The following is a 27,647-nucleotide window of genomic DNA, read 5'->3' as shown; positions in this document are numbered from 1 at the left end:
CAGCTTTTCGTGGAGGTGGCTCGGGTTGCCCCTCTGTAAAACCTTCCAAACACATGCATTTGTTCATATTTCAAAACCACTTTATTACCAAAATGAACAAAAGGCGAATGGCATTTAAATTAAATAAATTACACAAATATCTCGAAGTCCCGGTCTTCCCAGGAACCACTTCATCACAGGTCAGTATCTCTAAGAACATTCAAAAGTGTTGAAATTCTGGATTATTCCATTACGTTGTCTTCCTTTCCTGCCTAAGTCCTGTCCAGAGAGTGGTCTGTATGAATTCGTACTCTTGCCAAAGTATTCCAGATGTGAAGTTTTCTCCCATGGCTCCCTCCCTGCGCATGTGTTTCCAGTTTTACCTCCACTGTTGGCTGTTCAAGTACTTATACACTTGGACACATTTTGGGATCCCTCCTTGAGCCCCAACTCCAGGCACTGTAAGAGAGCAATCCCTTTTAAGGCTGTAGCTGGCCTGGGAGTTAATGGCTGCTTCGTCAAGACCTCAAGGGCTTAGATACTTGGTTCAAAGGGAACCTCTGCTGCAGGCTGTCCTGAGGTTCTGTGACCCTCCCCCACCTGCTGGACCTGAGGTGGACTTTGAAGGAGGTGGAGTAGGGGAGGGGGAGCTGTCATTGGCTAAGGTTCTTGTCCTTCTGGTATTTGGCACTTCGGGTGCTGGACACAGTGAATCCCATACAACACTGTCTTCTGCCTTCCAAGTTTTGAGTTCCATCGGCAGCCAGATGGCATAACGAATTAACAGAAGGAATGCTTGTAGGCCAAGAATCTGTTGGCTCTTTGCCAGTACCTACTCCTTTAACTCTAACAAGACTTGCTGGCTGACCAGCTCACTCAACACGCACATAATGCAAGTCAGGCTGAAGGTGGAAATTGGGATGTGTTTCTAGGCTGGGCCAGCCCAACCTGTTGGGCAGGGGTCATTAGGCTGAAGAAGCTTGGGAGAAGCAGCAGAGGGAGAGGAAAAGGTTTTCTGTGCACTTCCACGGCCATTTCCCAAACACTTGCACACGGAGCCTATTCATTTTCAAGTCTATAGTGGGTTTCCTCGAGTTACCTCCTTATATACATGGAAAGCTTAACCCCTCTTCTCATGTTTCCTGGAAGAAGATGGCCTTAGGCTCTGAGTTCGTTCAGGAATCCCTGTGGAGGAAGATCCATGTGGACCGGCCCTCCGGCGCGTTCTGCTCCCAGCGGCGGGATGCAGCTGGCCCTAGGGGAGGCTTCCCCCTCTGCCTGGCTGAAGGATTCAGCCCCATGCGGATAACGGAGAGTCAAAATCATTGGCTTTTTGCCAGATGAAGAAGGATGGGGCAAATTTCCCAAGTGGGGGACGTACTTCTGAGGTCCCGAGGACTCTCGGGGCTCAGGTTCCCCCAGTGTGCTCTGGGTTGGCACTAGCACGCCTTCTGCCTTTAGGTCTCCAGGACAAGGACAGATTCCCAAAAGCTTTTATGCAGAATAACTGGTCTCTGTTGCTACGTGGCCAGAGAATTCTGCCAGCCACCCCCTTTTCCTTTTTGTTCCCTACCCAGTCTCCAGTGGAAGGGAGGGGCCCCTGAGGGCATGGGGAAAGTGATACGGTTTCAGGAAACCAGAGCAGCTCCTGTAGTGGGCTGCCCCTGGGGAGTAGGGGGTATCTCTGGTGGCCTTGAGGGTCCTGGCCACTCCCCAGGCTCTAGTCCAACTAGCAGTGGAGGTCTCAGCAGCCTTGAGATGTGGAAGAATGACACGTGATCACCCAGACAGAGATTCCTGAGTTGTCGAGAGCACCCAGCCCCAGGGGAGCAGAGCTGCCAGGGACATAGGGGGCAAGCCGCGGAGGCCTAAGCATGTTTGTTCCTGTGTCCTGCGGCAGCTTGACACTCTCTGACATCAGGCCGTGCAGGCCAAGGACACTTTTGAAGCTTGCCCTCTAGGTGAGCATGGTTGACCTTTCCCCTCTGTGCTTGAAGTCTGTGGTCAGGAGGTCCTGGTCAGCTGCCACAGGCAGGGCACAGGCGCAGGAGGCTCGCGCATTGCTGGCCGGGGCCCTGAGGGTCCCCAGAAGGGTGAGGAGGTGGCTCTCTGCTGCTGAGGTTGGGTCACTCTAGAGATGCCAGGGGGACGAGAGGGGGGCAGGAGGAGGAGGAGGGCAGGGAGGAGCTGAAGTCCTGGTGGAGCTGCATCCTCCAGCCGCCAGTCCTGGGAGCCAGCCTCATCCTCCACGGAAGTCTCAAGTGCCAGGTGCTCTGGAGGCAGCGTGGGAACGGCTGGGCCCTCACAGGGCTGTCAGGGTCTCTGTGTGAAACATGCTCCCAAACATCTGCTGCAGGGCCACAGGAGGGAAGGGGAGGGAAGGGAGAGCATCAGACCCGCTGAGTTCAGAGTGGCGGCAACCACGAGGTGATCCTGTGAGCCTTTGGCCAGAAGGAGGCATCATGAGTGTGTGTGAGTGTGACTGTGTGTGTGTGTGCGTGCGTGCGTGCGTACCTGCATGAACGGGAGAGGCAGAGTCAGCCTAAAAGGTGAACTAAGAGGTCAGTCTAGGAGGCGGTACAGAAGCAGCAGGAGAAGATGCTCGGCAGCTGACTCTGCATTGCCTCGGGGGTGCTGTGGGGCCTTCACATGCTTCTCCCTCCTTCTTAGCTTCATTTTCTTCATTAGGTACAATGAGGGTTGAGATTAGACGAGCTCTAACTCCTTTCTTGCTCTGATAAGCTATTCTGACCCTATCCAGGGTTTTTTTTGTGGAATATGGTGTAGATTCTACAGGGGCACAGACACCAGTCTGCTGGCCCTTGCTGGCGCTGCCTCTATTTCCTCTTGCCTCGCATCAGCTGTCAGCACTCTCGGAGGCGTGTCCAGAGGACCATGGGGCTCACGCCAAAGAGAATGGGAAGTGGCACAAAATGAGACGTTATATCCGACCGACCCAAAGCCAGATCTCTCTAAACTGAGTCCTCTGGTCTCCTTGAATCCGGAGCACTGGGGTAGTGTGAGCAGTCATTGTGGGGCCACAGGGCGCTATGCGGATAGCAATATTTCACATCTGTGTGGCTCTTAGCTCTTAAGGACTGTCAACATGCAGTAATAGTTCTACCCCTCGAATTTGTAGCCCTCGAGTCCATCTGACCCTACCAGAATGTAAATGTCCTAAGGGCAGGGGTCTTTGCTTGGTTCCCTGTGATATGCTCACCCTGGCGTTGTGTCAGGTGAGCAGCAGGCTGTTCTCAAATGCCTGGTGAATTACTGAGAGAACACAGGGCCCCCTGCTCATCTTGAGAGGTAGAGGGGGTGGGCATCACCCATACTTCCCTTGTTTCACAATGATAAAAACTGGGGCCTGGTGGGTTGTGTGGCTTGCCCTGGGTCACCTGTTGGATGTGTTCAAGAGTTAAGAATAGATTATTAGCTCTCTAGGACTTGGCCCAGTGTCTCCCTTCCCCCACAAGGCCTTTAGGGAGTGACAAGAATGAAGATTTGCTCTTAAAAGAAAGATGAGAAAGAAATGTCACTGCTTTCAAGGTGACTGCTCTGGATGGGAGGAGACACCTTGGATCGGAGAGGGTCCCCCTGCCCTTCTCCCCGCTCCGCCCCTAAGCTTACCTGCTCCAAGTCCCAGTAGCTGGGGCCGTCCTCCTCCGAGTCGTACAAGGAGAGCTCAGGGTCCGCTGAAACCTGGAAGGGGCAAAGCAGTGCAGAATGAGCCTCCTGGCCGAATGGCAAAGCCCCGTGCAGATGGCGGGCCCCGTGTGGGCCCCGTGCTTCCTGACGCATGACTTGTGCTTTCGGCTCTTCCCTTCGCTTTGCCCCCTTACCTGCCTCACAGAATGCAGCTCAGTGGTGCTCTTCCCCCTTAGAGCAGAGGCGTGGGTCAGGGTCAGCCCTCTTTGGGGGGCATTTTGGAGGCAGGGAAGGTTTACCTAGCTTGCAAGGATGACTGGCGAGCTGCCTGACCCTGGGGAATCCATTTCTCTTCTCTGGAAATCTGTTTCCTCATCCGTAAAAGTAGAATAAGAAACTCACTTTGCTGGCTTTCTACCTCACCACGCCATTGAAAAGGGATGTGTGTGTGTGAGTGTAATAATAGGAATATAGTCTGTAATATGCACATATATAACATAAATTATTTTAAATGTATATGTGGCAGTAACTGGACATTCTTTGTGCAATCACAAATGATGAGGGTTCTTCCAGAATGTCCCAGGCTTTGCTCTGCAGACAAGGTCCATGAAGTCAGAAAGCCCATTGCCCCTGCAGTCTCCCTCTAAGTGGAGTGGGCGGGCGCCCAGGCCCGTGTTCCCCTGGGTGGTCTCTCAGCACTTAGAACAGACGGCTTCACCCTCACCAGTCGCTTACAGCAAAGAGCAAATGGTCGCTCTAGGGCCAGAAAAGCCTTTCTTATGACCCACGAGAGCAGGGGAGGTTGTTATGGGGGTTTGGAGTACAGAGTCTTAGGAAGCCAAGGGCAGGGGCTGAGCTTGGAGAGGCCCCGGGGAGGTGGGGGGTGTGCGGCTGGGGAGGGCTGGGCAGGGACCCTAGTGGGGTGGGCTTTTTCTTTCTCCCTGGCTCTCTGGAGGCCTAGCCAGTGTTATTTGTAGCTCATTTGCATACCACTCACTGAGCTAGTAAATTAAATGTCAAGAAACTGAGACAAAACTCCTATCCAGCCCCTTTACCTATCATCCGCCTTAAATCTCCAAGCTCTGCTAAATTAAAATGGTCAGGCCCGCTCCCTTCCCCAAAGCGTCTTCTAGGAAGCAAGGAGGCCAGGCCCTATGGATTCAGGCCAGAGCACAGGCCTTGTAGGAAGGGTGGGGGAGGGGGTGGTGCGCGATGCCAGGACACCGGGAGTCTGTGCAGCCGGAAGTTAGTATCAGTGAATGACTTTAGAATATACAAAGTACTTCTGAGTGAGATATGAGACAATTATAAGTGAATCCTAAAACAGAAAGTAAAGAAACCCCCTGCGAGGTACGTCCTGTTGGTTTGGGGGCCCATTCTACAGATAAAGAAGCTATTACATGACAGTTTCAGAGACGTTAAATGACAGAATTGGTGTTGGGTTTTGGGAACCCAAACCTTCCGTGTTCTTCCCAATGCCGCCTGGCTCTCCATTTCAGTGCCCTGGGGTCTAAGATTCCCAAGGTGCAGAGACCTTACCCCTTGGAAGTTCTGTCCTGGGATCACTTCTCTGGCATTTTCCTGGGCAAAGAGGACCGCGTCGTGTATGCTGAGAAAGACGTGGTCACGCTCCAGACACCCATCTTCAAAGACACCTCCGTGGCTAATGTCATTGTACACCTGGGCTGAGAGGAGGAAAAGACCTTCAGAAAGGCAACAGCCATTGCGGTTTGGAGCTGAGGCCAAGGTTGGGGGATTTGCGGGGGTGAGGTTGTGGGGGGCCGTGGACGGTGAGAGTGAAGGGAAGGAAGGAGAGAAGCCTGAGGGTTGGGCTCAGTGTTGGAGGACCAGGCCAGGCGTGGCCTTGCAATATTGGCTCTGGGCAGCAGAGGGCAACATGAACCCGAGGATGCTGAACCTTCAACCCAAGGCAGAAGGAAGCAGTTTGATTCAGGGAGTTGGTACTTGGAGGCGATGGAGTGGGAAAGGCTGTCTCATTAGGGAAGGCTTTGGGAACTCTGCCAGTTCTTCCCCTGAGGTCTGTCCTTCCTCTGGTTTACCCAGACCTTTCCTGCAATCTCCAATATGGAGCAGAGCTCTTACTACTACCAAACCTGTAGATGACTTCCTGAGGAGTGTCCAGAGAGGGCGGGAGGAACAGCTGGTTTGAGCTCTGGACCACATGCATGGCAGTTATTGCCACTCCACATTCTCCCTGAGCAGGGCCTCCACAGAGCCCGGGACATGCCCAGGCCAATTTGAAGGTGGGCAGGCCCCTTGGGAGGGCTCTGACCCTCTGCAGGAAGTGAGGTGTCACATGCCCCTTCACATTGTCTTGTTTGTGTGCACTTGCCATGTGTCCACGTCTCTCGTCCCTGCACTCTGCCGACGTGCTAGTGACGTGAAGCCCACTGCTCTGTGGACGTGTCCTTGCAGCTGTGTGTATGTGCCCTTGGGAGACTGCATTTCTGTGTGTTTCCTGGACAGTTGTGCTTTATGTTTATTCATGCGCTTGCAGATTTGGAGAAGATCTCCAAATTCATCTAGTCAGTGCCCTCATTTTATAGAAGTGGAAGTTGATCCCTGGACATCTGGCAAAGGCTACATGGCAAATTAGTGGGGCAAACTAGAATCCTAGTTCCCTTTCTTAATGCTGCGATCCCCTACTCTTTTACCGAGCCCCACAGGACATTTACACAATCTGACCATGGTCTCTCCTGACTTGTTTCTAAAGCTCTCAAGAGCAGGCAGTAATTTGGGGAATATTGGGGTGCTCTCATTTCCACCCACTCACCATTCAGCATCCCACTAACCTGTTCCCACCCTACCCCTGTTGCCAGCCGTTCAGCCCCCTAAATGCCTTCTCTGTCTTACCATGGATGTTCACCAAGAAGACCTTCACACCAATCTTCCTGTAGGTGGAGCTCAGCTAGAAGTGTTGGGGAGGGTGTGGGGCAGGAAGACAAAAGGAAAGGAATGTTCTGAGTGGGTCTCAAAAGTGATTCACAAAACGCACTTCAGAGGCAAGCCAAAGAAACAGGCAGCGCTGAGAGCCCTGGTAGCCAAAGATAAAAATAGCAGCAGAGCACAGCTCTTCTCTCTGGAGTGTTGGCTCACGGCTTTGCTGGAAAGGGGGGCGGAAATGGGGCTTTCCAGTGAGGCGGGCATTTAAAGTCACCATGGCCCCTGCTTATGGAGCCAGGTTTTTCCTTTCAGCAGCTTAGATTCCTAGACTCCACCTCCTTCCCACCCATTCAGGCAGATGCTGCAGGGGGTGGATTGAGGCTGCAGAGGCCAGGGCTTCAGCCATGGCCCACCTGGACTGTAGGTCCAGGCCTAGGAAGCAGGCTGAGCCCACGGTGGGGATGGAGCCTTCTGTACAACCGGCTGATGGGGGCACCAGCCTGGATGCTGTCAGTCTCCCTGGGCTGCCTGTCTGAGGCAGCTCTGAGGTTTACTGCCCTTGGAGGTGGCTGCTGAAGAGCTCTCAGGCAGACACATCTATTCCAGGCATCCCATAGGCTGCGTGTTTGGCCTGAGGATCTCAGGCACTCATGTTACTTCTCCTTTTCTCGGCTGGCCAGAACCAGCTGATGCTAGAGTGTCTGGGTGAGTGTGGGAAGGAGCAGCAGACCATGAACCAGGGCCAGCGTGGCTTCTACTCGGAGGACCCGGGGTGGGTTCCTCGTGGCCCAGGAGGGCACTCGGGGTGGCCTCTGCTAGAGACGGGTGCTAGGGCAGCCCGCGACAGTGGGGTCTAGAGCTCCAGCGCTCCTCTCCAGCTATTCCTCGTCTTGGACTGTCTGCTCTGCAGAGAGCAACCTGTCCCAGTCACTTCGGGGACAAAGCCTCTAGCCTTCTTGGCAAGCTTCCTCCCGCAGCTGGTCAAAGTGAGGGCCTCAAGAAAAGGGACTGTGGGAGAGCAAGGATGGGGGTGGTGTCGGGGGGGAGGGCCAGGGGTCCCCCTGCCCGAGGTCCTCACCTTGGCCAGGGCTTTGATGCCCATCAGGTCCACAAAGCTGACCCCACTCATGTCGAGGATGAGGGTGTGGAAGGTGACAAAGGGTGGGACGCTGGCCAGCATGTCACTAGGGTCACTGGGGACCTCAGCAGGGCCTGGTGGCTCACAGGGGGCTGCTGGGGAGCTGTCCTGGCTGAAGGTGATGTAGGACACGCTGGCGCCATTAGCAGTAGTCTGATTGTTGTTGGGGTCAGTGGGGGAGGTGTTCTCAAAGTCCTGCTGGAGCTCCTGCAGGGAGACAGTCTGGAGGGTGGGGGCGGGGGGCTGAGTCAGGGATCATCGACTGAATCAGACTTGGCTGCAGCTGGAGCGGGGCAAGGAGCATGCCAGTGGTGGTGAATAACTGAACTTGGCCATGGTGAATACAAGCCTCCCAGCCCCGTGGGAGAGGCATCTCCCGCCCCTTTCTCAGGCAGGGCCTGCATGTTTGGTCTTCTACAAGTCAAAGTTGGAGGACACTTCCAAGAGGCACTGGAGCCTCGGCCCACGCTGCTTGGGAGAAAACCCCTTTGGAAACAGTTGAGCTTCTGTTAGCATTTGTCCGTGTCTGCCTGCTTCTCCCAGAACCCCCACACCCACATCCACCTCCTGCCTCTAGGTTGGCTGGGTATCCCAGGAAATCCACCACCACTCCCCATCTGAGGTTGTTCATGGCTCATGGGCCTAAGGCAGAAAATACTGGGGTCCAAGGGAGTTCATTCATTGCTCCAGGAGCCACCATCCCCTCACCCAAAGAGAAGAATGCCCAGTGGCCACCAGGGTATTGCCAGAGAGACTTGATGCCTTTGCCGTGAAGGGTGCTAGCAGGTGGGGCACTAGGGGGCAAGATCAGAGAAGGCAGGGGAGAGGGCACGGGCTGTTCCTAGTCTCAATTCACCTTGGTTTTCATAAATAGAGACTTCCGCTGTTGTGTGGGCCTCATTCTTCCCTTCTCCTGTTTCTTGAGGTATTTCTGCTTGGCTAGCAGTACCTTCTGGGGGTCCACACCTGTCTGCAGGGAGAGAGCCGACAGCAGCCTGAATGTCCGCCCTCTCTGGAGGTGGCTGCTCTGGGCTCCCAGCCCCCTTCCGTCCATCTTCTGGCCGCTCTCTGTCCAGCCTCTCTGGGCACAGACTTCTGAGCCTCACCTTGGCAACGACCTTTTGCCTGAAGATCTCTGAGTTGGCAAAGTAGAGAGGGGAGCAGTAAGTGATGATTTTAATCCCCTCGATTTCCTGGGCCTATGACAGGGAGACTGAGTTCAGGCAGCAGAAATGTCTTTGTTGGCTTTTCTTTTTTAAAACCCCTCTTTTTACTTGGGGTGGGGGTAGGGCAAGAGGGAAGTCATAAGCTTGGATTACCTACCCTATTGTAGGTCTTGGGATTCACATAAATGTCAGTGTCCATGACCTGGGCCAAAGAGCAGCCATTCCGACTGGATGAAGGAGTAGAACAGCATAAGAGGATACTCATAGCGGACGGCCTGGGGGGTTGCTGGGTTGGGGCTGGGGCAGAGGCATGGCAGGAGAGGGGCCTTCCTCACGCCTGGGCTTGTGTTTGGCTTTCTGTCCTGGGGGCATGTGCCTGGTGGCCTATGGCTGAGCTGTAACGAGGGTGATGACAGGCAGGCCCTTGACATAGCTCCCAGACTGGGGCTCTGGGGAAGAAGTGGTGGGGGTATATAAGGTGACAAGCTTATGTGGCCCCAAAGTCACCACTTCCTAGTTCTAAGTTCTCAAGAAGACAGGGTTTCCCTAACATTTGACCTGGCCAGGACCTCCTTCCTCTGGTGCTCCTGGCCTGCGCTACTTAATCTTTTTCTAGGAAGGACACAGCGACTGTTCTCTGGCCCGGCATTCCCCTGTGGTGGGGTCCCATTTGATCTGGGGTCTGGCAGTGCCTGCGGAAGGAGACTCTGAGGCTTACCCTCCCACCCTTCCCTACTTTCTCTGATCCCTCCAAGACCACGATGGCTGCCTCTGGGGTTTTCAGGGTATGAAAAGTCAGACAGCCCAGTCTGTGCCCACAGCCCTGGCTGGGCTGAGTTCTTCTTGGGCCTGGTAGCACCCAGTGCCAGGCCCCGAAGGCAGCAGGTGTGGAGGGCGGGCTGGGCCTTGGCATGGGGGCCTGTGCAGGCTGGCCTAAGGGCTCCCCTGCTGTGCCTGGGGTGGAGGGCCTGTTACTTACAACTGGGTCTGGAAGACCACTACCAGGACGGAGAAGGCGACGCCCACTGCCACCCCATACGGCAGGCTCAGGAAGAAGGAGGAGAGGAAGCTCACCACCCAGATGCACTGTGAGGAGAGAGATGTCAAAGCAGGCCTGGGGGAAAAACTGCTTCTTTCAAGAAGTCTTCCTGGATTAGCCAAGGCCATTCTCTGCTCGCACAACTTCAGACCCACCCTTTTGTTTTCATGGCATTTTTGTACTGTTTTATGTCCTTGTGTTTTGGTTACACTTGTGATTTCCCCTAGATTGAGGGTGGCTCCCTGATCTCCTCTGGTTGTTAATAGACAGCCCTGCATGCACAGGGAGGCAGCAGGGAATGATGATAAGAGCAGCATCCTTCCTGCCTGGCCTGGGCCCCCCTTTAGTCGTATATGCCTGGGTTCAGAGTTTTGTTCTCCTACTTGCTAATTCTGTGGGCCTAGTTGCCTAATCCCCAAAGCGGAAATAATACACTTGCTTTAAGAAATGATTAAAGAGTTATGGGATGTGAAGGTCCTAGCGATGGGCACCCCATGGGCGATCAACAAACGTGAGTTCCCATTCTCTAAGAGTGAGCTGTGAGGGCCTGCCACGGGCTCAGTGACCTTCCTGGACGGATGGGTGGGGAGCAGGATTGGGTGCCGTTTTAATAGTTGCCTCCTCTGATCCTTTAGAATTCCCCAAATTCCTCCAAAGGAAAAAAATCTCCCTGCATTCCGTTAGGGAATTGTGAAGATCAGATGAGAGTCCAGAGCATGCAAATACTGGGGACTGTCATGGCAGAAGACCACTGGGATGTGCTAAAAGCAGATCCTTAGGGTAAGAATTGGGACATCATTTTTCTCCCTATTCTTGTCACTCATTTTCTGGGACTGATCCCCACCACTCACTCCCTGGGAGACCCCAGAGGGCTGCTCACTTCTCAGGTTTTAAGGATTTCCTTCTTGAACGGTGCAGGTGAGCCTCCTCCCCTGGGTGTTAGGACAACCCAGAGGGCTGGAGTCTAAGACTTGGGGTTCCAGTCCTGAATGTACCACGTACTACCTTTGTGGCCTTTGATGAGTTACTTAACCTCTCTGAGCTTGGTTTGTAATCTTGAAAGGAGGTTAGTAAATCCTCTCACAGGTTACTGTGGGGCTCAAATGGGGATAATGCAGTGTTGTGAATACCAGGCAGCCTCCTTACTGTTGTCCAGTGAGAGATGCATTGGGAATGTGATGAATCATAACAATAAGTCTGTTTGCTGAGGGTTCTATGGTTATATGGTACTTTCTCACTGTGATCTCATTTAACCCTCTAAACCCAAGTGCGGGGCAGCCATGACTAGCACCCTCATTACAGATGAGGAAATAGAACTCCAGGGAAGTCTGGTAACTTGCTCCAGATTCTGGCCTGCTGGTTTTATGTTCTAGGTTCATTTGTTTTAAAAGCTGTTTCTTTTTGCTTTTCAGGGAGCTATGAATCATTACAATAATAATTGCTAGGTTTTATTGAACACAAGATGCAATTCGGACAATGCACTCCCTACTTGTGCGATCTCATAAGCAGCCCGAGTGAGGTAGTCAATATAAAATCCCCATTTCACAGATGAGGAGGCCAAGACTCAGAGAGGGTAAGGGATTGGCTATTGGCTACAGAGCCAGTGAATGGTTGAGTTAGTAAGATTTGAACATAGGATGTCTAACTTCACTACTTGGGCTTTTCACATTCAGCTGTGCTTACTAGGGAGCAGCTGAGCAGCAGGCCCCCCCCCCACCCCCCAAGAAGAACTGGCAGGCCGTGGGACTGGGAGAGAGGCAGGGGCACGGATGGGTGCCGGGAGGCCACCCAGTACCTACACAGTCCAGCTTGCTCCTCCTCCACAGGTAGTAGGGGTCAGCGAGTTGTTTGAGGGAGTTCTTGAGGTTGACAGCGATCAGGGCTCCTAGCACAGACTGGGGGAGAAGAACATTGTTCCTTGTCACCCAGACTGTCCCCTTGCTTCTGCTGTTCTTACAGACACATGGCCCTGGACCTGGCAGGGTGGAGCTGAGGTTCTGGGACATCTCTGCAGGGGGAGCCCCCAAATCCCTGGAATCAATCTTTGGGTTAGAGGGAAGTGCTAGAGCAAGGGGGCCTGTCCTGGCCCCGTCTTTGCCCTCCCTCACCCCCAGCTGGCCCATGCCTGGAGCCCTCCTGGCCAGGCACTCACAGGCCCTTGTGAACACTGGGGAATCAATTCTGAGGTCAGAGGCCTAGGGGGAGACCAGCCCTGTACTTGTGAGCTTTCTCACACAGACCACCGAGATGCTCTCAGCCTCAGTTTCCCTCACCTGTAAAGTGGGGCATAAAACCTGTGTTGTCTACTTTGCAGTTGTGACGAGGACAAATGTGACAATGACGGCACTTTGTAAAGCAGTGCGCATTCTCAGTGGGGGTTCTTCCTGGCCTCTGTGCTCCTGCTGTACTCTTACCTTGGGGAGAGGGAACAGGTAGGACCCCAGGACCAGCATGGTGACCATCACCACTAGGGACACGCACAGGCTTGCCACCTATTCAGAGAAGGAGTTGGGGGATAGGTGACAATCTTGCCCTTGATTTATTGTCAAAGGTTACCTTTGGAGTGGAGACGAAGGAGGGGAGAGGAAGGCTGGAGAAGCAGCTGGCTGGGCTTGCATACGCCTGGGCTTCCGTGGGCAACTGTCTGGTTAGCCTCCCAGCCCCGCCCTGCTCCACTGGCACAGTGCTTACCTGGGATTTTCCTCCAGCTCCGTCCACTGCCAGAGTGACGGAGAGCGCACAGCAGATGACATGGATTTTAAAGAAGGAGCCGAAGAAGTTGCTGCAGCCCAGGGCGAGCATCTCCTGTGGGGACAGGGATGGGATTGAGAGCTGGGGCAGTGGGGTGCAGACCAAACATGCTCTTCCATGCGAGCTGCACCTGGGCCTAGGCCTTCAGAGTGGCCCTGCTGCTGTACACGCCCAATTGAGCGGAAGTCAGCGTCAGGGATCAGGGTCCCCCCGCCTCCACTGGCAGGCAGCCTTCCTCACCTCACTGCCCTAAGATATCTCTTGTCAGGCCTCTATGGGACCGGGCCTGTCTCGCTCAGTCCTGCTGGGGGTGGCCGGACCTACCTGGTTAGAGTCCACGTCATAGCCGTGCTTGCTGGCCAGCGTCCGGCCCATAGCCAGGTTGATGACGTAGCCCACGATGGCCAGGGAGAAGGCTGTGCCAATCATGTCCCTCCACTGCGAAACCACAGGCAACACGGGAGTGGGGAACCTGCCAAGGAGCCAGAAAGGAGGCAGGGCCCAAGTGTGTGAGGAGAGAGAGGGCACCGTGTCCTTTATCAACCCACAGGCACCAGCTGGGCGCCACTGGGTGCCAGGGTCTTTGCACAAACTAGCCTTCCTGTCTGAATCCTTAGGACAACGCTGTAGGGCACCTTCCGTCACTCCCTAGGCAAAGTAGGACGCCGAGGCTTAGAGACCCTAACCTGTCCCGAGGTCACAGAGCTAGTAAGTGCTAGGGCTCCTCTGTTCACACCTTGATCCTGGAGCCCTGATGCTCACTGGGCTACAGAGCCTCAGCCCCCAGCGCTGGGAGGTCCCCCTCCCCCCCCTGCTCCCCCTCTGCACCAAAAGCGTCAGCCCCCGCCCCCGCCCCCGAGGCCAGTTGGTCCTAATAGAGTCCTTTCCAATGGATGAAAAAGAGCAAGGGGGGAGCCGGAAAGGGCTGACCAGGGAGGGCTCGCTGTGTAACAGCCTCTCCGAATAAGGCTTCTGGAGGGGGCGGCGGTTAGGACTCACTGTTCATAAAGCTGCTGGCATTGGCTCGCCGAGTGGCTCTTCCGTAACAAGTAATAGGACTAAATCACATTTGGTGAGTGTCATAGACCTTCTAACATCTCAGCTTGGTCTCTGAGCCCAGCCATGTGGGGAGTGTGGTGGAGGTGGGCTGGACTTCCCGCCCCCCGGGCTCACCCATGCTGGATCTCCCCCACGATCTGCATCTGATACTTTTTGGGCATCTTACAGCCCCCGGAAATAGCTGTCGCCACCACCACCTGCAAACCCCAAAGTGGAGAATGGGGATTGGCTGTAAATTGGGGCCCGAGCAGGGTTCTCTCCCAACCTCCCTTTTCTCTGGGGACCCCAAACCCACTCCCCTGCCTCCTTGAGGGGGAAACAACTTGGGAAGCGGGCAGAATGGGAGCCATGTAGAGGGGGATGGGATGGATTCAACCCTGCCATCCTGTTCTCCGGGCAGCCAGGGGAGGGGGGAGGGGGAGGGGCTCCCTTGGCCCTGACTGGGGCTGGATTCCCTTTCTCATGCCCGTGGCCTGCCCCCACACCCCTGCCCGGGGCAAGGCCCTTACCACAATCATCTCCGTAGGAATGGGGAAGCGGATCCTGTGCATGTATCGGGCATTGAGCTCCTTCACCAGCACCAGGAAAGCACCGCTGATGAGGGCGAAGATGAGCGAGGCGATGTTGGTGTGGGGGAGGTTTTTGCAAATGTCAATGAAGGTCTGGGGGAGAGAGCGTCATGCTCATGGGCTCCCACCTCCTCTTCCCATAGGATCCCCATCCCTGGGTGTCCAGCCTATGAAGGGATGTCACCAGTGCTAATGGAGCACACCAAAGCAGAATCCTGGTCACGAGCACCATCCCATCCTCCACCACCCTCTCCCAAAGGGCATGTTGGGAGCTCATTTTGGGATGGGAACGCTGATTCTCTTTTTCTTTAGAAAGAATTCAAGCTGAAGGAGGAGGGATGGATATTAGACACAAAGAAGGACTTCCCAGGCAGGGAGGGGTTGAGGAACTGGATTGGGTAACCGATGAAGCTATGAAGCGTTCATCTTTTCTGCAGGGATTAACCACGGAGAACCTAGGCGAGCCCTCAAGGTCATGTGCTCAACCCTCCCCCGCAAAGTGGTAACCCCCTGACAATCCCTTCTAAACAATGGGCCGGCCAGCCCTTGCTTGGGAACACCGTGTAGTGACAAACTTATAGTTTGTTAAAAGAGTAAAGTCTCCTTAGGTGGCTGCTTGTTCCCCTCCCCATTTGCAGGGGTGTGTTCCTAGACTCACAAAGACGATGGACCCTGGGCCAGCATAGGAGGGGATGGTCAGCCCGAAGATGTACTTGAGCACCGAGATCAGGATCTGCAGGCCGGCGGCTGTCATGAAGCCCCGTATGAAGGACTCAGAGAGGTAGATGGCCACGAAGCCGAACTGCACGAAGCCCAGGCTGATCTGAGAGGAGGGGGTAGGGGTGGGGAAGACCAGGGAGGGTCAGTGGCTCCCACACCTGCCTGACTCCAACTCAGGGCTGGACCTCCAGGCAGCCCTCTAGGGAAATGAACCCTTTGTGATGGTGTCTTGCCCTCTCTACTGTGCCGCAGACCTTCAGTCCCTTTAGGGCATGGGCTTCTTTGCCACGTCGCCTCTCTGGCTTCAGTTTTCTTATCTGCAAAAGGAACCTGGTCCTCCCTGGTGTTTCCTTTCTCTAAAGATGATACCACTCTCTGCCCAGTTGGCTAACCAAAAACTTGGGAGTCATCCTCCCTCACCTCCCACATTCAGTCTATCACCAGGCCCTGTTAATGCTCCTGGCAAATGTTCCCTAAGTCCACCCCCATCTCTCCCTCTGCATAGTCTCCCAACAGGTCCATTGCTTTGATTTGAATCCATCTCCCACGCATCATCTTTTCCATGACCCAAATGATCCTTAAAAACTGCCCATTGTACCCAAAGCTGCTACTTAGGGGCAGACCGCAGACTTCATTGGCCCCTGCTGACCTCTTCAGCCTCTTCCCTAGCCTGTCCTCCAGCCACCCCAGACTCCTTCCTGAGCCATCTCCGGGTCAGTTCACACTCTCCTAGGCCTCCATGCTTTGAGAGCATTCCCTCTGCCTGGACCGTCCTTCTGTGCCTTGTTCATGGGTTATTGGTCAACTTCTACTCATCCCTTAAGACTCAGATGCCACCTTCCTTCTTTGAGGCAAGGCCTTCCGTGATGGTCTCTTCAGTGTGCCCACAGCTATTGGTCCATAGCCCTATTATGCTGCTTATCTCTCTGCCTACAAATTTATCTGTTGACATGTCTACTTCCTCTGCTGGGCTCGGAGCTCCTTGAGAACTGGGCCTCTTTTCCTTATCGTTTGTCCCCGGGGCGTAGCCCAATTCCTGGCACAGCACAACAGCCCAAAACATTAACTGAACGAATCAATGCATGAAAGGTGCCTCTGAGGTTGCTTCCTGCCCTACATTCTGTCATGCAGCAGTCCTTTCACAAACCTATCCGAGTCCTTTGCACCACTGGGGACACACAATTTCTACCACGCAGGTGGTGGTCTGGCTTGCAGCAGAGAAGCCTGGAGGGGTGTCATGGGCATCGGAGGAACAGGAGGACTGTGCTGGCAGGGAGTGGGGCCCTGCAAAGGTTAGTGGGGAGAGGCTGTGAGTCTTTTAGACGGTCTTTAACTCAAGACAGTTTTATGAGGTGCAGAAGTTGGTTCTACGGATCTGCTGGAGGCAGATGAAGAGATATTCTGCCTTTTCAAGCTCTTTTGAGCCCCTAGGAACGGGGAAGAGAGAGGAGGGAGGGCTCTATGTCAGCTTTAGCGTCAAAACCGGGCTCTGAGGTGGGGCTGGGGCGGTCTGATGCTGTACAGAAGCTGGCCCTGGCAGGTGTGTGGCTGTCCCCCTCACCTGGATGACGGCAGTCAAGCAGGCTAGTGTTGCTGACACATGCAGCCTTTCAGCCTCCATGGCTGCTGTATCCACGTAGGTCTCGTTGGTGGCATTGTTGAAGACCCGGAATTTGGACTCTGGGGCTAGCTGCAGACAGATGTTACCCACCAGGATGCTGATAACAGCAAAGGTACCTGTGGGCCCACCCAACCGGCAAAAGTCAGAGGACTGGACCACACCCACGGAAACCAGCAAGGGGCTGGAATGCTCCCCGACCCCCGGGGGCTGGATTCCCACACCTCCTGGGCTGCCCGGCCAGCATGGTGACCACTCACATCTAACTGTGATCTACGACCGTTCAAGGTGCTTTCACCTGAAAGTTTAATATGATTTCATCAAACACAGGAGGAAATGAGCTGGGAAACAGGCAGAGCCTGACGTAGAAGCAGATCTTGTGACCAGGCCCTTTGTCTCCATCTCAGTTAGCACCAGAGGATCCCAATGTCCCTGCCATGGCCTGTTGGGCCAGACTGGGAGTCTGACAGGAATTTCTCACATCTGTATAACACTTTTTGGCATAGGGTGTATCTTGCTCCACCAAATCTCCATATTCCAGGGAGGGAGACAGAATAGGTAAAACTAAATGAGCTCAAAGAAACTAAGTGGTTTCTCCAAGGCCACAGAGGGCCTGGGACCGACACTCCTAGGGACAGCCCCTCCAGGGCTGACCAGCACCGACTCCGGGAGAATACGGATGGAAAATGCCGGAACCCCCTTCGCCTCACTGCCCATCCGTGTGGTCCGGGGCACCCTGCCTGCTGGGAGGGGAGAGGCCTTACCTGGCACCATCTGGTGTATGCCGCCCAGGAAGAAGTAGGTCAGGAGGGGGAAGAAGGAGGAGTAGAGACCGTTGACTGCAGGGAGGTTGGCCAGCAGAGCAAATGCCATGCCTGCAGAGGACAGGGAGATGGGAGGCTCAGGGGCATGGCGGGTCACGGAGGTCACAGAGGGCAGGGGCAGCAAGAGAACTGGGGGGAGCAGCAGGCCAGGCCTGGCGGGGGGCGACCCCTCACCTTGTGGGACCTGGATGGACCCTCCGCTGAGTCCGCCAAGCAGGTCGGGGATGATGTAGTCTCTGATCTTGTACTTAGGGAGCCAGGAGAGCACGGGGAGCAGCCCAAACACCACGGCTTTGGTCTTGGCTGAGGAACACCTGGGGAGGGGGAATAGCAGGTGTTCGGTCAGCGCTGCATGGCTTGGACACACCGAACTGGGGAGGGGTTATAATATTCTGTTCCTGGTCATCCACCCATTCATTTGTCTATAAAATTCACTCAAAATTCAGTGAGCGCCCGCACTGTGCAGAATGCCAGGGAGACTGAGAAGAAAAGGTGGGGGCTTTCTATTGGGAGCATCAACATGCTCTGGGCATTAACTGGAGTTCTTCTGACTGCCGGCAGCTCATCTGCGAAGTCTACGAGACTTGGCTTAAAGGCCTGGATTTTCTAGTGGCTTAGCCTTCCGAGGTGCATCTAGCCCCCATCCTAGATGCCTTTCTCCAGTTTAACTGAACATAAGCCTGGGCTCCTACAGCTTTGTGAGCACCTGTGTTGTCATATCTCACTCCCACCAGACACTAAGTCCCACCATGGAGACAAGCCTGGCACTCTTGTTATCTTTATATACCTCGTGCATTACACTGAGTTGCTTAGTAAATATTTGTTGAATGAATGAATGAATGAATGAATAAGTGAAAGAATGGGCCAGTATTGAAACAGTCTGAGTGGGGGATGCTGCCATCTTTCTTAGAACTTCCCTCCAAAGGGAAGGCTCCACTGTCCCCGCACAGTGTGCCCCTGCTGCCCCACCATCCTTTGTGGGATGACTCCAGTCCTGGAGTTCTTTCCACTGCTGATTCATCAGGGGTGGGAGGAGTGGGGGAGCTGAGCAGTGGTCACTGCAAGGTGGGGAGAGTTGATTCCTGCCCTGTTTGTTGAACGCCTCGAAGTCCTTTCATAGAAACGCAGGGGCGGTAGGAACAAGGGCCCGCAAGCTCAAAGGTGACAGCTGGTGGATTGATGACTGGAAGCGGGTGGGAGGCATTTGCTTTTCTTCTCCCAGCTGAGGGAACTCAAATACTCGCAGCCCATCTGGTGACTCACTGGCCTGCTCTGATTCGGTCTCCTTTCCTGCTCAGCACCAATGCCTGCTGTTTGCTGTTGCTCAACAATAGTTTCTCTGACACTGGGTCTGCTGGATGTCACCCAAGACTGAAATCAACACAGTCAATGCTTTGTGCCCTGTGAAGTTGGGGCAGATTTTCTGTCCCAACCAACACTTTGTGGAACAGCATCACCATCAGTATCTGACTGCCTGGTCTCCTCTGGATGGTAGACAAGAGGTGGGCCAGGTGGTGAACACCTTAACGCATCTCCAAAGCCTTGTCCTAACAGAGAACCAGCCCTGCAGGAACCTTCCCAGGTCTGTCTGTGGCAGGGAGAACTGGCTCGTGAATAGAGAGTCAGCTAGGAGAAGAAAAACAACCCACTCGAGGGCTCATACATGCCCAGCCTGACTTTCAAGCCTGCCGTATGTTGAGCAAAGCAGTCAGGAGCCTGAGGGAAGAGCTGGAAAGAGATACAAACACCTATGCAGAGGCTCCAGAGGCCACATGGGAAGGGGACAGAGGGATTAGCTTTCTAGACATTCATTCAGTCCTTAAACAAATATTTATCAGAGTACCTTCTGTGTGCCAGGCACTGTTTAAGGCTCCCATGCCAGCCTCCTGGGACTTGTTAGTTCCCTACATTGCTTTATAGTTGTTTAATCTTTTAGGACAACAGGAGGTACCCTCATCCCTCCAGCACAGAAAGAATCCAAACTCATACTCTTTGGGCACCAAGGCTGGCTGAGCCCACCTGTCCGAGAGGACAGCTGTGGGTGCAGTGCCCAGACCCTGGCACCCAAGGCCTTGGCTGCACCCGGGCAGAGATGGAACCTCCCAGAAGTAGGGCTGGGCCAGGGCTTTTAGTAAAGACTCAAGTGGGTGATTCCCCCGGCCTGAACCAGTTCCACTTGCATCTCCACTTCAGCCATTGCCAGTGACCTCAATCCTGGTAACTGAATCAGCTGTTTCCCCAGGGGAGTGACGAAGAGCAAGCCAGCCACAGTGAGCACGGTCTGAGTGAGGTCTGCCAGGAGTCTGGGAAGGGGGAAGGTGAAGCTCCTGCCTGGCCTTAGGCTCCGGGAGCGTGGGTACGGATCGCCTCCTGCAGTCCCTCCTTGGGGGCGAGGTCTCGTTACCCACCCGAACAGCTCCAGGGACCCGAGAGCGGAAAGAGCCCCAGAACTGGTAGGACCACATCCTGGCGGGTACCCCTTAGGAGAGCCCAGGAATTTATGGGCTGCTTTTGGGCATTCTCTGGTTCCAGAAGGAAGGAGCCTCTAGGCAGAAAAGAGAACACAGGGCATAGGGTGGTAGCTACAGATTTTTCTTGAGAAGGAGGGGACAGGACATTGAAATAAGGGCTCTGATGCTATATGCATGCCCCCCTCATGCTATAACATGCCCACCTACAGCTCCCTTAAGAACCCAAGAGAGACTTGAATGGACTGAGAATATGGCAAGACCTCATACAAGGGATTGAGGCTGCTCTACATCCCTCCTGAACTGTGGATGGTCCTTGCTCCTAGTCCCCATCCTCCCTGGCGGTCTTGGTTCGGATGAAGTTATAGGATCTTAAAGTCAAGGTTCTGAACCTCTCCTCCCCAGGGCTTCCCTAGGCGCTGTCTTAGGCACATTGGCGGAGGCGCCATGCCCTGGCACAGGAAGGATCTTGGTGGGGAGCAGAGGCAAGGAGATGTTTGGGCTCTGAGCCACGTTACCTGAAGGTATGGCGAAGCTTCTCTCCCAGTGGGAACGTCCGGTCCTTCTTCTCAAACTCATCATCAAAGAGGGTGAGAGAGTATGCGGCTCTGTCTACCACGTAGCGGGGCCTGGGCTGGCTCATGTCTGGGGCATTTACAAGCTTTGGGAAAAGCAGAGTAGGGGCAGATGAGGGGCATCCCTCTCCGGGGCTGGCCTGGGGCTTCTCTCGCTAACGCTCGCTGCAGCACGGTTTTATTCTGGGCTTCCCCGCCCTCATCCAGCAAGGTGCCTCCCTTCCCTCTTCCCAGCCTTTCTACCAGACTCACTCCTTTCGGTGGCCTTCCTTTCCAGGCACTGATGATGGTACTCGCCCTGGCTGTTTTGCTTGGTGCCTAGCACGTGGCTGGCACTCCACACCCATGACATCACTATCACCCCCACCGAACACCAAGCAAAATGAAGGTGGGAGTACAAGGGTAGGAGTTGCAGCTGGGACTTAGCACGATGGGCCCATCCCTTGTCCCTGGTGCCCCTGACAGCCCTTCTCCCTCCCCAGCCCTTAGTTTCCCTGGCAGAAAGCCTATACCATTTAGGTAGTCACCTTGGAAGAAATAGAGAAAACAGCCTGCGTGGGGGCAGGTGGACGGCCGAGGGGACCTCAGGAGGACCCTTCTTGAAGGAGACGCCTAGGGCTTCACCAACAGGTTCCTGGCGTCAGGGAGGGAATGGCGGGGTGTTTGGGGGAAATCAGGATGGTCTGTGCTAGACAGCTACGGGTCCTGTGCCTATCCTTTCCCCCACCCTTGTGTACTGGTGTTTCTCTCCTCCTTGCTTTTTGCACAACCTTGCTGGTGTTCCAGGAGCTTGAGATGGCCAGAGCTAAGTGCCAGGCCCCAGAGGAGCTCCCTGTGAGAACCTTTCTCCCTCCCTCCGGCAACTACTGGTCCCTGTCCCCTGCCCCCCCAGGGCTGGGAGATGCCTACTCAGAGGCCCTTAGAGGAGAAAGGAGGGAGGGGAAAGAGCTGGAGCAGCTTAGAGGGAGACTTACGTCTGGGAGGTGGGGAGCACGGGCTGGCTTTGGCCAGTCTGGCAAAAGATTGGAGATGCGGTTGAAAGTGAGAAACCACTCAAGGGGCTGGAGATGTCTCCTGACTTCCTAGGGGACAACCTGGGTGCAGGGGAGGGTATCAAAGGGGAGCCGAGCAGGCTGGCTGCTGCCTCTTGTGGACGAGAATATGGGGAGAGATGGAAAGCACATCAGCTATGCGTCCAGACACCTGGGTGCTGGTCCTGGCTCTACTGCTGAGGCCCAGCACGTGCTGTTCCTCTGTGACCCCCAGATTCCCCATCAGTAAGTGGAGGAAACACATCCATCTCCCAGAGCTGTTGTGAAGATCCAATGAGTTAACGGACAAGAAAAGGTCACGTAAAAATGTAAAAAACAATCCAAATGGGAGTTGTTATTATTAAGATTGTACCCACGTTGATTCAGGTGGGCTGCTGCCTCCTGTGCATCTGGTCGCGGGACCCTGAGTGCTATGAGGACATAGAAGCAAGGGCCGGAGGCCTGTCAAAGCCTGAGGCGGATACCCAACCGGAGGGACGTAGGGGAAAGAGCCTGCCCACGCACCTGTGCCCAGCCCCTTGCCGGGCGCTTAGTATGTGCTCAACAAATGCTTGTTGAGTGAATCAATAAATGATGTTTTGGAGATGACATGGGTAGAAATGCGTAAGAGCCATGGTATGTGAGACATTTCAGTGGGAGAAGTGAGAGATAGAGTGGCAGGAGGAAAACAGCATAAGTTTCAGGGCCAGAATGACCTGGGTTCAAAGATTCAGTTTCTTCATTTGTAAATGGGGATAATAACAGTCTCTGGTAGTCGCATGGGGATTGAATGAGATCATATGTGTGAGGTGGCTGGCCTTCCCAGGGCCTCCAGTAAATGGTAACGGCGGTGATTACTATTATTAAAGGGGAGGGAGCTTCCTTCCTCTTAGGAGAGACTATTCAGAGTCCTCCAGCCCTTCACCCTCTGGAGAGGCAGGGTGGCCTCACTGCTCCTCTCCCTTCCCAGCCCTCCAGGGCCTGGAAGGGTCTAGCTTTCCAAGGGGTTTGCCCGCCGGGCACTTTGGGAGCAATCTCGGGAATGTGTGGCCCTTCCGAGGAACCCAGAGCTTCAGCCTGGCTTCTGAGAGAGGCTCATGGTTTTGGAGTTGTGGTGGGGGTGGAGGTGGGGGTCTCTCCCAGGCCATCAAACAGACCATTTGCAAAGGAATAGCCAAAATGTTCAGGGACCCCCTTGGGAGAAGAAGGAGCCCCTTGGGAGAGGGCCCACGGGAGGTACTGCTTCTGTGTCACCTGGTAGGCTGTGATTCCCCAGACCCCTTTCCAGGCTGCATTCAAAGGCTCTCAGTTCTAGCAGTCATTTGTGGGAAGGTGTTTGTTAACATCTGGCCCTACTGAACCAGCTCCCCACGTCCCCAGACCCCAGTGGTACCTTCTCCTCGTCACCCTTTCCCCACTCCGACTTCTACCTTCCATTCTCCGCCGAATCTCGTCGTTGCTATTCCCTTCCAATGTCTCTGTCTCCTACCCTCCAGGTCTCATCTCACACCTGGACTATTTATTGCGTTAGCCTCTAACCGACTTGCCCCGATCCAGCCTACACCCCTGCTCAGAAACCCTCAGCCTCCTCATTGCCAGGAGGCTCAACCCCACGCTCCTTATTCCGGCATGTACTTTTCTTTCACTGTCTGGCTCCATTTTGGTGGGCTGGCTAGACTGTTGGCTGGGGCCCCCAGCACTGCCAGATGAACTTGGCTCCGTTTTCCCTCTCAGGCTGCGTCCACACGTCCCTGCTTACCTGAGTTGCCCTGACTCATTCTGCCTTTCTAGACCTGCCCACCCTAAAGACCTGCTCAGGTTCCTCCACTTCCCCGCCCCGCCCTTTCTTCCTCGTCCCTGCCCTCCGCCTCTTCGTGAAGCCTTTCCTGACCACCCTGGCCGGAGATTCCTCTTTCTCCTCACATCTCCTGTACTTGGACCTCCGCCCTGTACAACAGTGGTGCTTTGGCCACTCGTGGAGGTCACTTCCAGGGATGCCCAGGAAGAAGGCTGGTGCTGGTGGTGCCCTCTGAGAGCATGGGAGGATGACTCACGACTGTTTCTGCCCCTGTGGGCAGGTGTCCTGCAGACGGGAGCAGGTGCTGGGGAAGTTCCAGCTCACACAGGCTGACAGAGGAGGAAAGGCCCCTTGCTTTACCTTGATGCAAAATCTATCCCTTTTCCCGTATGCTCTGCCCATTTCATTCCAGACATGGAGTGTTGAAGGTGAGAAGACTCCGGGAGTTCTCCCAATCCTAGGTTTGTACCATACACACAAAAGGGGAATCCAGCAGCTAGCCAGAATCAGGACAATTAGTCTAGAAAGGGACTTGGGGACCAGACTGGCCCAGTCCTCCCATTTTGTGGATGAAGAAATGGAGTCTTCAAGAGACAAGGTATGGGAATTTCAGGCCTTTGAATCTAATTCAAGTGCTCCTGTTGGAAGGGCCCCAGACCTTCCAGGGACGACCCTGACCCTTCTCACTGGGGGTTTTCTCCTGTGTGGAACACAGAGACCCCCTTTAAGACTGTCCTGATGACCTTTCACTCCAGCTGGCGAATCAGAACTTCTGAGTTCTGTTCCGAGAACCTTCTGCTGTGGATTCTGATTCCTGTCCCATCCCCGGCTTTCCCAGAACGATGACAGATAGTGGCAAATCTGCAGCCACAGGAGCTTCCCGGGCTCCTGGTGAGGAGGCAGCCGGGTCACACTTCCTAATTCCCAGAACAGGGGTTGAAGTGGGGTGGGGCTTAGGAGGGGGTTACTTCATCCTCAGCCAGTCCTGCAGGCCGCAGAGGAAAGGGGAATGGGAGAGGCCCTACAGGGTGAGCCAGCCTGTCAGGGAGGCACCGCCTCTGCCAGACAGGCTGCTGGGGCTCTCGGGGAGTTAAGGGGCACCCAGGGACCCTCAGAGCGGGCTCCTGTAATGCCAGGCTAGGCTGGGATGGTGAAAGGCAGAGCAAGGAGGGGAGGGAGGTATAGGGGACCTGGCGACTTAACTCCTAGTTGAACAAACAGCAGCCCTACCGAATGTTGTTAGCATCTCTGGAGAAGGTCGAGGGCTCTCCTGCCCACGCCCTGCCTCCCATCAACAGTGTCAGCTCCTCTACAGCCTCCCATCCCCACCGGATCAGGCATAAATAGCAGCTGCCATGTGACAACAAAAGGGTGCCGCTGCCCCCTCCCCCACTGTGGAGGAAAGGAGGGTCAGGTCCCAAATTGCTGGAGACACCGAGGTGGGGGGCTTTGGGGCCTGAGGGAAGTAGAAGGCAAGCGGGGGAGTAGAGGGTAAGAGAGGCAGTTGTAGGGACAGTTCTCAAGGCTTAGGGGAATGGGGTCACATATGGGGCGAGGGGGAGGCAGGGGTTTTTCTGAGCTAAGGAACTAGTGGGATGCAGAGTAGGGGGAACAAAGGGGGAATAGAGTCTGTGGGGAGGGCACTGGGGCCAGAGCAGACCTCCCGTGGTCTCCTCATCAGAACCCTAGTCCCCACCTGTCCCCCTGCGGCGAGCTCACAGGAGAAAGTCCGCAGGTATCTCTGTCCTTCTGACTAGGTCTGTCTGCATCACAGAACACTGTGGGCAGAGATGGGCTTGGGCACAGCACCCCGGTTACTGCGTGGAAAGGCTTGGAATGGTGCCAAACTGTGGTAAGCATGCAAGCAATTCTGACTGCTGTTATTACTATGATTACCCCCGGGGGTAGTCCTTTTTATTCTACAACCCCACACGGGTTGCTCTACCTTTCGGGGACTTCCTTCTCCCATCTGCCCCCATACACCCCCCCACCCTACCCCTCCGTGTCCCACCAAAATCTCCCAGGACTGGTGAGAAGAAAAGCAGGAACTCTTTGTAAGAGGGCAGGACATCTGGGGAGCAGCAAGGAAGGGGGGAATCTGCAGGTTTGTCAGGTCTGGGGGTGACCCTGTCACTGGGGCTCAGGCTGACTTCCTCCCCAGCCCTGCTGGGCTGTGCATGTGGTGGTGGTGGGGGTTCTTTACTGTGCACATGTGCCAGGCACGCGAGCAGCCCCAGCCTGGCCGGCTCAGCCTGGCGTTATCACCGGCTCAGCCCGGCGGTCGCTGTGCTCTGGGGAAAGGAAAGTCACTCTGAGGTTCCCCCTTTGCCCTAACTGCTCGTTTCTCCCACCTCATGCCAGGTGGGAGCCGCAGGGAAAGGGCCTCTGAGTGGCCGGGGGTGGAGGTGGGAGCCAGGGACAGGATAGGAGGGCTGGGATCTCTACTGGGGAGCCTGCCCCTGGCAGGAGTCGGTACAGAGGCCTGGGGGGTCTCCAGGGCATCTCCTCGATCCTCCTTTTCTTTCCACCCTTCCCAGGCCTCATGGGCACACTCTACACCCCTCTCCATCCCTCATCATTACTGTGGTGGGTAGGGGGGTGCCGAGCTGTCCCCGAGGCACCTTCCTACTCTCTGGCTGTCCTGGAGACTAGAACCCCCTGTAGGGGAGGGACTCCCTGCTCCCACCCCCAAATCCCACTTCTTACCTCTAAGCCTGTTCTCCCATCCCTCCCTGGGCTGGGGGTGGGTGCTGGGCGGAGGAGATAAGCTCCAGGTAGAGGAGTGGAGGCTAGACTTTGAAAAGCACTTTCCAACAGTGAGGCCTGACCAAGGTCATGGGATCCCTGAAATGGACACTCCAGGTCAGACTGTGGAGGTCTGTAAGCAGACTGGGGTTAGGCTCCCTTGGAACATTCCAGACCAGGGAAGGGGCCCTGCCCTGGTCCAAGCTGAGCCTTGTGCCTCATTCCCTCAGGGAGCAGACTCTGGCTTGGTTCATTCAGCACACCCTCACTGCCTACCTACTGTGTGCTAGTAATCCCTAGGAAGACTCTAGGCATTAAGAGATAAAAAAGAATCCGCCTCTGCCTCAGGGTTTCATACTGATGCGCCTTCAGAACAGGCTGCCAGGCCCTGGGAAGTGCCTGGGAAGGTGGAGGAGGCAAGTGTGCCGCCCCAGGCCGCTCGGGGAGGGTCCTTCTGGATTCTGAGGTCCTGGGGGAGTGGGTGGGGAGGCCCTGGGGGCTGTGGGAGGCGGCTGTCTGTGTGAGGGAAGCCACCCAGGGGGTGGCCCTCTCTTGGGCTGTCCTCCCACTCTGAGGCGCACACCCTTAAAGCCGGGCTTCTCCTGGTGTTCGGACCCAATGGGGCCAAGTAGAAATGGGGAGTTTATGCTAGAAAGATAGAAGATTTGCTTGACCTGGGCTGGGAACCCTGCGGACTGATTCTGAGGAATGGGCCTACTGCCTGAGGGTGACCTGGGACCCCCGCAGAGATGCAGGGTGAGAGTTAGGAGGCCGAGAGACAAGGCAGCTGGCCCAGGCCACCGTCTTTGCCCAAACCTCCCTGTGCTGAAGCCTTCACGGGGGAATGGAGTCCTCGGGCTCCTGTTCCTTCCAGATCCCTTGCTCCCTCTCAGAATCCTTGGTCTCCCCTCCTTCTGCTCCTTCCAACCTCTCAGGATTAATGGGGACAGATGGGATTCCATGCAGCTCATGTGGGTGCCCCAAGCTGGTGAAGAAGTGAATGGGGAAAAGAGGACGTCTGGGGAGACGGGGAGGGGGAGGCAGCCACGTAGAGCAGGCTGGTGAGCCAAGCGTCAAGAGCTTTCTGCTTCCAAGACTGGAAAAGAAAGGCGAGAGGTACAGCTAGTGGCCTCAAAGGCTGGCACCCCGAGGAAGGTTCAGTATTTTTGTTCTTTCCTTTGCAAAGGAAAGAAGCCCTCGCAAAGGAGCTTCACTCTGTGGTGGGGTCTGGCAGACCCCCTCCACCAGAGCGCCTGTCCTCCAAGTTCTCTTCGGGTTCCTGCCATGTAGCCGAGATCCTTACATGGCAGGGAGGACCCCCCGGGCTCCTCAGAGACCAAGGGCTGGGGGCTGCTCTCAGACCAGGGGCCAGAGTGTCCTTCCCACCTGTGCTCGGGCTGGCAAACAGCCCACCCCAGTGACCAGTCGGTTCCTGTCATCTCTCCCCCAGTGCCGCCCTCTTCAAGGGATGACCCCGGGCCCAGTGGGGTGGGCTGGGTGGGGCTTACCCGTGGGTGAGCAAAGCCAGCTGGGCAGGGCCGCAGGTGTGTCTGGGGAGCGGGGAGCCGAAAGGTGTTCCAGAGGTGTGCTAAAGGGCTCTGCTCAAATAATCCAG

At 55.2% G+C, this 27,647-nt stretch overlaps 1 protein-coding gene and 1 long non-coding RNA gene across 2 annotated transcripts; one reads left to right on the top strand and one right to left on the bottom strand.

The window, feature by feature from the left end:
* Positions 1-58: 58 nt before the first annotated feature.
* On the bottom strand, positions 59-27,647 carry SLC26A9 (solute carrier family 26 member 9). Its single transcript, XM_073217040.1, has 21 exons — positions 27,541-27,647; positions 20,402-20,544; positions 17,590-17,729; positions 17,356-17,466; positions 16,535-16,710; positions 14,912-15,076; positions 14,194-14,346; positions 13,799-13,881; positions 12,950-13,097; positions 12,566-12,679; positions 12,289-12,366; positions 11,674-11,769; positions 9,815-9,921; positions 8,993-9,062; positions 8,776-8,868; positions 8,526-8,639; positions 7,610-7,891; positions 6,502-6,556; positions 5,167-5,312; positions 3,610-3,681; positions 59-2,329 (listed from the first exon to the last, which is right to left on the bottom strand). The coding sequence occupies exons 2-21, from the start codon at positions 20,524-20,526 to the stop codon at positions 2,282-2,284; spliced, it is 2,376 nt and encodes a 791-aa protein (XP_073073141.1). The 5' UTR covers positions 20,527-20,544; positions 27,541-27,647; the 3' UTR covers positions 59-2,281.
* LOC140844495 (uncharacterized) lies at positions 19,694-23,681 on the top strand. Its single transcript, XR_012122918.1, has 3 exons — positions 19,694-19,868; positions 20,289-20,473; positions 21,877-23,681. It is a non-coding gene; the product is annotated as an uncharacterized lncRNA (long non-coding RNA).

The sequence above is a fragment of the Manis javanica genome, chromosome 11, assembly GCF_040802235.1.
Source record: "Manis javanica isolate MJ-LG chromosome 11, MJ_LKY, whole genome shotgun sequence".
Classification (NCBI taxonomy): Eukaryota; Metazoa; Chordata; class Mammalia; order Pholidota; family Manidae; genus Manis; species Manis javanica.
The sequence above is the reverse complement of the archived record's forward strand: the minus strand, read 5'-3'. Positions and strand labels throughout refer to the sequence as shown.